The 7,232-nt window shown below is 36.3% G+C and overlaps 1 protein-coding gene across 1 annotated transcript in view; it reads right to left on the bottom strand.

Moving 5' to 3' along the window:
• Positions 1 to 2,970: 2,970 nt before the first annotated feature.
• The window catches only part of cep120 (centrosomal protein 120), an 18,235-nt gene continuing 13,973 nt past the window's right edge, over positions 2,971 to 7,232 (bottom strand). Inside the window, 2 exon segments of the mRNA XM_017042833.2 lie at positions 2,971 to 4,216; positions 4,652 to 4,797. Coding sequence (XP_016898322.1) covers positions 4,009 to 4,216; positions 4,652 to 4,797 — 354 coding nt within the window. The 3' untranslated portion in view covers positions 2,971 to 4,008.

Genomic DNA, 7,232 nt, shown 5'->3' with positions numbered 1-7,232 from the left:
GATATCATGAAGGTGTTAAATATGGAGGGCGGCACTTCAGGTTGTCGCAAAACTTCCGCTATACCGCGAAAAAATAAACTAAAAGACATTATAAAATAATTAAACATGCGAAATGTTTGAAATTGAGATAAGCACATTTGCGAACAATCGCTGATAGCTTTGTTTACCTAGACGAGATCGTACACGGCATATTATTGGCTAATACAATGCGTACTCGGTGTGTTATTGGCTAATTGAGCATGCTCCTCTGCTCCTCACGCTGATTGGCTCATGGATCGTAGCCTCTCTCAGCATCTGCCCTTGTCTGTCGTAATACAGTATAGGGAGGGTTGATAACGGGGGAGTAAATATATACGTAAATAATAATAGCTATCTCTACCTCTAATTTGCGTTTTTTCAGATTTCGCACTGGGTCTTGGAACGCAATAAAAGTATCTTAGTAACTTTTATCTAAGGTAATTTCTTTACTTCTCGAGTGGATTTTGTTACTTGGATACTGTTACTTTTACATGAGAAAAAATTAAGGAAATTAAGGATACTTTTACTTAATTACATTTCTTTAGTACTTTTTCGACCTCTGCAGATTAGTTAGGGTAGGTTTTGGTTATGGTCGCTTAATTTTAGGATTAGGATTAGGATTAGGGTTAGGATTAGGCCTATAAAACTGTAATTTCTTCATTTCCAGGTAGCTGACACTGATCAGTTTAACAGCTGCTTCTACTTAGTGCTAATCATAACACACACACACACACACACACACACACACAGCCTTGACCTCCCCTGTCGTCAGACTGAAAACACAGACTGGACATTCCACTTGGTCTGATTTCAGAGATTATTCCTGTGAGGTTTTGTCAAATTCACTAAAACAAACACGGTCAGAGTTTTCTAACATCCATCAGATGATTTTTTTTACCCCACTGTGGGAACCAGAGTTTGAAACCCGACGCCAGACAAGTGATCGCCCAATCAGACGTCAGTTTACCCTCCTCCCGTTGTATTTCTGTTTATGAGTTTAAATAAGATGACGTGTCATAGAAAATGACAGGTGATAAGAATAAACATACTGTATTTAGATATTAGTCTGAGAGATTTTCCCACTTTTCAGTTCAAATGTGTTTGAAATTAAATTTTTAAAAAAACATCTTTGTGTCTAATTGGTTTTGAGAGATTGACCTTTCACCTACTTAATATCAATGACTGCTGCCAAATATGGAAATTCCACCAAAAAACAAAACATTCCTTCCAGTCACTCCAGTTATGGACCTGGATAAATGGTTTACATCCTGATCTTCACACTGTCTTTTACATTTAACACATCAAAAATATCTGGATGTAAAAATGATAATGCATGTACAAATATGTAGCTACGTGGTAATTTGTGCCTAAAATTCAGAAAATTTGGGGGTATTTTGAAGGTCAACAACTGATCAAAGTTAAAAAAAAAACTTGATGATTAATAATGCACACAATTTGCCTAAAATATGAGTTTTTTAATTAAAGAAATTCTGGAAACTCAACATTTAGACAGGCCACATTGTTTGAGAATATTTACCTGTTTATAATTTTTTTTTTTTACAGATATTCTGAAACGCACTTTGTCTATAATCTTTTTTCCTTCTCCAGCCGAGAGCCAAAATATTTTTCCTCCATTTTCATCATTTTTATTTTAAGGCAAATTAGGCCATTTTTAGTCATTTTTGAGAAACTTTAATTTTTGGAGTTTTGTTCAGGAACTGTGGTTTTGTTAAGGATCTGTGATCAAAAGTTGACGTACCAAAAAAGTATATTTTTTCAGAATTTTAACCACACAAATTGACTTAGCTAAGTATTTTAAGGCAAATAAGTGTATTTTTAGTCATTTTTGAGAAACTTTTATTTTCGGACATTTGTTCAGGAACGTCTATGACGATTCACAGTCACCCAGGTCATGGTCAAGGTTGAAGAGTTCTGTTGTGAATTTTTCTCAAAGAAGACGTTTTACCTCTCATCCAAGAGGCTCCTTCAGTTCTAACTGGTGGTGGGGAGTACCCCTATACATTTTTCAGGTCTTCACTGAGTGAGAAGATAATCTGAGGTTAAGATTGAGCTCAGAGTTAGGATTAGAATTCAAATCCAATAAGTAAATACATTAAAGTTAGATAAGAGTTGGGTGGGGTTTTTTTTCCAAACACTCCACAACACTTGATCTAAATTCTTATCTTAATTCTAATCCAAACTCCAAAATAAATATCGAACCTCAAACCCCCATCTCACACAGTGTCGACGTAAAAAAAAGGCAAATTTAAACATATATTATCACCATTTTACGTTACATTGAAATCATATTAAGACGTTTTATATATATATATATATGTATATATATATATATATACATATATATATATTTAAAGCACTATACCATATACATTTATATATATTATAGTTGGTGATTATTAAATCCTATTTGATGGAGATTGATTTTTATTTCTGTTAAAAACATTAAAACCTGGTATTCATAACTTTTTGTAAAATCAAATACTCTTAAACAACGTGTGGAATATTTCATAAATCATTATTTTTATTGTATAATTAAAAATAATAACAGCTGTTATAAATATATATTTATATTTATTTATTTATTTATACATTTGTTTAAATATATATTTATATTTCTGTGTTACTCGCTGTCGCTGTACGACTGCTTTAAACATTACTTCACCAATGCTGCGGAAAAACAAAAATATTTTCCTTATTGTCAGTAAATATATTTATTCCATAATTTAAACTGAAAACCAGATAATCGTCTATTTTTACGCTAAATTCTAATCTAAGTGTAAACGCAGAAGTAACATACACAAGGTACTACTGTTGTACTTTTTATATTTTAAAAAATGAATCAGATTAAATGTAGGTTTTGCAGTGAAAAATAATTCGTTATTATAATTAAATTAATATTTTCTCCATCAGTTTAAAAACAAACAGCCAGTTCAGTCTAAAATAATTTATTCCACATGAACAGATCGCAGTCACAGTTAATGAACAAAATAATTTCTTAAAATAAAATCTTACAGCGGCTCTGATGGGATTTAGCTGACGCTGCAGCGCCACCTGCTGTCAAGTACAACATACCACCGGCTTTTCACAGATCAATTTTGAGTCTGAAGGATTTAAAACATTGTTAGGATTTTGCATCAACACAGGCTGGAAAAAAAAAATCACATGATCAGTCAGAAGAAAAATAATAGGTTCATATTTTTATTAAGTCCAATGCTAACATTGCTAAACTATACAAGGACACGAAAAACAATATAAAAATATAAAAACGTTATATTTTACCTATATTTACTTTATTACTATCTGCTCTCATTCATATTTACATCAGGTCCAATCCAAAAATAATGAAACAAATATATAAATATACATATAAAAGAAAGAAAAATTCAGAAAGAAAAATGTAACAGGTGATATTGACAATCGTCTCTACGTAATTTTAGTTTTATCGCATATTTCATATACGTTTAGGTCATTTAACTTAGAAGATATTTTGTTAAAAATTGTTCCTCTTCAGAGTCGGATATTTAAATATTTATTAAGAAAAAATTGTAAAATAACTTGTTTTTGTGTTTGACTAATTATTTGATTTTCATTTATTTAGTTTTCTAAAAATAGATGAAATATTTATGCCATTTCTTTGGTCAGAGTTAAGGTGAAAACAACAACGTTTGAATATTTAAAATGTCATCAGTGTTGTTTTTATTTCAAAGGTTAAATTTCATTAAATTATATTTTGTAAATTCATTTTTTTTTCAATTAATCTTTTTTAATTAATCTCTGGTTAAAAAAGATTTAAAAAAAAACAAACAAAAAAACTGACATAATTTTGAAGTGTCCACATCTTCTGGAAACACTAAGACGGACCGGAAGTACAGACCTGATCTGAGGTCAGATGTCTTTCTTGTTGAACTATGACATCACAGTTTCACCTGAAGGTTCCACTGGAGGACCAGGACCTGGAGAGTCTGTGACTCAGAGTTTGTCTGGACCGACCATCACCTCCTGGATCTGTTTGTTGAGGTCAATGATGATCCTGTCCTGGTGGGTGTAAACCCCCGTCCTCAGCAGAGTGTCCCTCTCCTCCAGTAAACGGCTCAGCTGGTCCTCGGCGCTCTCGTTCAGGTGGGGGACGGGGACGGACACGGCAGAGGCAGCGACACATCTGTCCTGCTGCTTTAATCTGGGGGGAAAATAACGAGTGGGTGGGTCTTGGAACGCAACTAATGCCCTAGGACAGGGACTACTGTACATATATACATATATATATACATACATGTGTGTATATATATATATACACATACAGTATATATATATATATATATATATACTGTATGTGTATATATATATATACTGTATATATATATATATATATATATATACAGTATATATATATATACAGTATATATATATATACACGTATATGCATGTATATATGTATATACATACATATATACATGCATATATACATACATATGTGCACATATATACACATACATATATACATTTATACATACATATATACTGTATATACACATATATTCATACAAATAGATACATATATACATACATACTGTATAAACTCAAAGCTGATTGGCAGAAAGAAAATTTCTTTCACCTGTTGAGTTCATTCCTTATTTCGTCCAATTCCTGCTTGTCTTGTTGCCCCGCCTCTTTTTCTCCCGTTGCCAGGTAACGCTGCCTCATGGCCTCTAGCTCCGCCTGTTGTTTCTTTAGGTGCAGCATAGTGTTTTCCTGCTCGCGCTGCACAAACACATGCACACAGAAAAAATAAATTCAGGTATGTAAATTCAGGACATCGTCTGAATCTGCTGTGCTTCACAGTGACCACTAGGGCGGGTGGTTTTAGCTACACATGCAGCCTGGTGTCATTTGTATCATTATATACAATACAAATCAATAATCAATACATTAAAAAAAATCATATTGTCAATCGGAGGATTTGAACACTGCAGATGTGTTTTATCCAATCACAGAGCAGCTCAAAGTAATAGAGCTCTCCTATTGGCTGTTTTGACCAACCAGCTGCCTGTGCACGCTTTTCACTGAAAAAAAAAAATTACATTTATGTATTTATCAGATGCTTTTATCCAAAGCGACTTACAGAGGAGGACTAACGGTATCAAGGATGTGGTTCCTCTGGGAATCGAACCCAGGACTCTATGGGACAGGCGTGCTAACAGCTACACTATGGAACCACGATAACTTAGTGTAAATGACTGATAAGAAATAATGAATCACTCGTGTCACCGTTATCTTAAAAGTAGAATTTGTATTAATAGATCGTCATCAATTTACCTAAGATTAATTTTCCGATACCCGATCAGGCTCCGTAGCCGATATCGGAAAAGATATTCAGTGATGTTTTTGGACAGGTTGGTGACGACAGTTTGAATCAAAAGTAAGCTAAAGATCGGACCTGCGTTTAAACACAACGTTGTCTCCGCACTGGAACAGACAGGTGGATAAAAGCGGGCGAAACTACAACGTTGATCTTCCTTTGTTTTCGTGTGAATGTTTTCATTAAACACTCATGAATCTCCATTCCTCCACGTGAGTCCGGCTCCGCGCAGCTCCGCTCTGAGGACGTTTCAAAAACAAACCCCTGACCTTGGTGCTGAAATATCCGCGCTCCGAAGCCAAGTATCCGTTGTTTGCTTTTGTAATTACGCAGTCTGACGTTCGGTAATGAATTTGTCTGGATTCACATTTTCAGAAAAACCTTCCTGAGAAAAATGCTACGCAACGAGTGGAGAATTCACACACGGACCAACGTCAACACCGTGGGAACAGAAAGAAAACATTGTAAAAAAAAAAAAAAAAAGTCGTATTTCTCTCATCTGCTCGTACCAACAGTGCCTCCGCAGGCTCTGTGTTAATAAATCCTCCGGTGTCTGAGCGGAAAAACCCCCCCCAGAAAGACTGATTTAACCTCAAAGTCAGAGAAATTCTACGGATCGGACCACGGTAGAGGCTAGGTCCAAACCCCGGCAGCTATGACAGGGTTTAGGACCTCGACCAGTTCGCACAAACCTTTCAAACACCTACGGTCAATTTCGAGTCGACGATGAATCGAATCGTGTTTTTGGGACGTACAGTACGTGTGGAGAAAGAAACCACAGATCGAACAAACAACATTTTTTGGCTATGAGGCAAAAGCAGGCAACCGCTGCTCCAACATGCTGACCAACAAGAGTTCTTCACGGGACGCAGAACGTCCTGTTTCTGGCACAGCATCGCAACGAGTTCTCACACTGGTACCGACTGATAATTAATAGAAAAACAGTTAAACGACATGTCACCGTGCAGACTGAGGCGACGCTGGTAAACGTCTGTGTCCTGGTGTAACTGAGCAGACACACACACACACACACACAGGCCCCTTACCACATTGTTTTCCAAAGTCAGGGTCACAACCCCCAGGTGGGTCGCAAGAGGTTTTTTTTGGAGTCGTCTCGCATCGTGTTTCCCCGGAGTTTAGGAATAATGTCTATTGACGTGGGTCGCAAAGGTTTGTGACTTTTAAAATATGGGTCCCCAGAAAATTTTTTTGGGGAAACACTGCCTTAACCTTACCCTAACTCAAACCACACAAATATATACATATATACATATATATGTACATATATATGTATATATACATATATATACGCTAATCCTTCAACTCCTTTATGAACATCAATATACAGTCACACTCAGTTTGGATCTAAAAATGTCCCCATGAGGGCACGAAAAAATTGGTGTCCAAAAAAATTGGTGTTATCCAAAAGATACGCTGTACCAGGCGCGCACACACACACACACACACACACACACACACACACACACAGAGCTTCCACTTTCACACGTCTGATCTCCTCACCTCCTGACAGAGAAAAAACACCAGAAAACACACAATCTCTCATGAACACATCATTCACACGTGCACACACACACACACACACATCGACAGATGGTGTGTTGACACAGCCCAGCTCTCTGTGGACCATTAGCCGTCTGTATTTCAGGCCGTTTTCGGGCTAATTACTATGAAAACAAACAGGCTAAACATTTTCTCTAATGCCCGCTGCCAAGGACAATCTGAGACGGAGGCCTGAAACAATTTGAGGACGAGGTGATACCGAGGCCCCGGCTGTGGTCGGGGGCAGCGGTGGGGGTGTCTGGGTAAAACGGAGAGG

Source organism: Cynoglossus semilaevis, chromosome Z, assembly GCF_000523025.1.
Source record: "Cynoglossus semilaevis isolate Cse_v1.0 chromosome Z, Cse_v1.0, whole genome shotgun sequence".
Taxonomy (NCBI): Eukaryota; Metazoa; Chordata; class Actinopteri; order Pleuronectiformes; family Cynoglossidae; genus Cynoglossus; species Cynoglossus semilaevis.
This window is presented reverse-complemented; position numbering and strand designations above follow the sequence as displayed.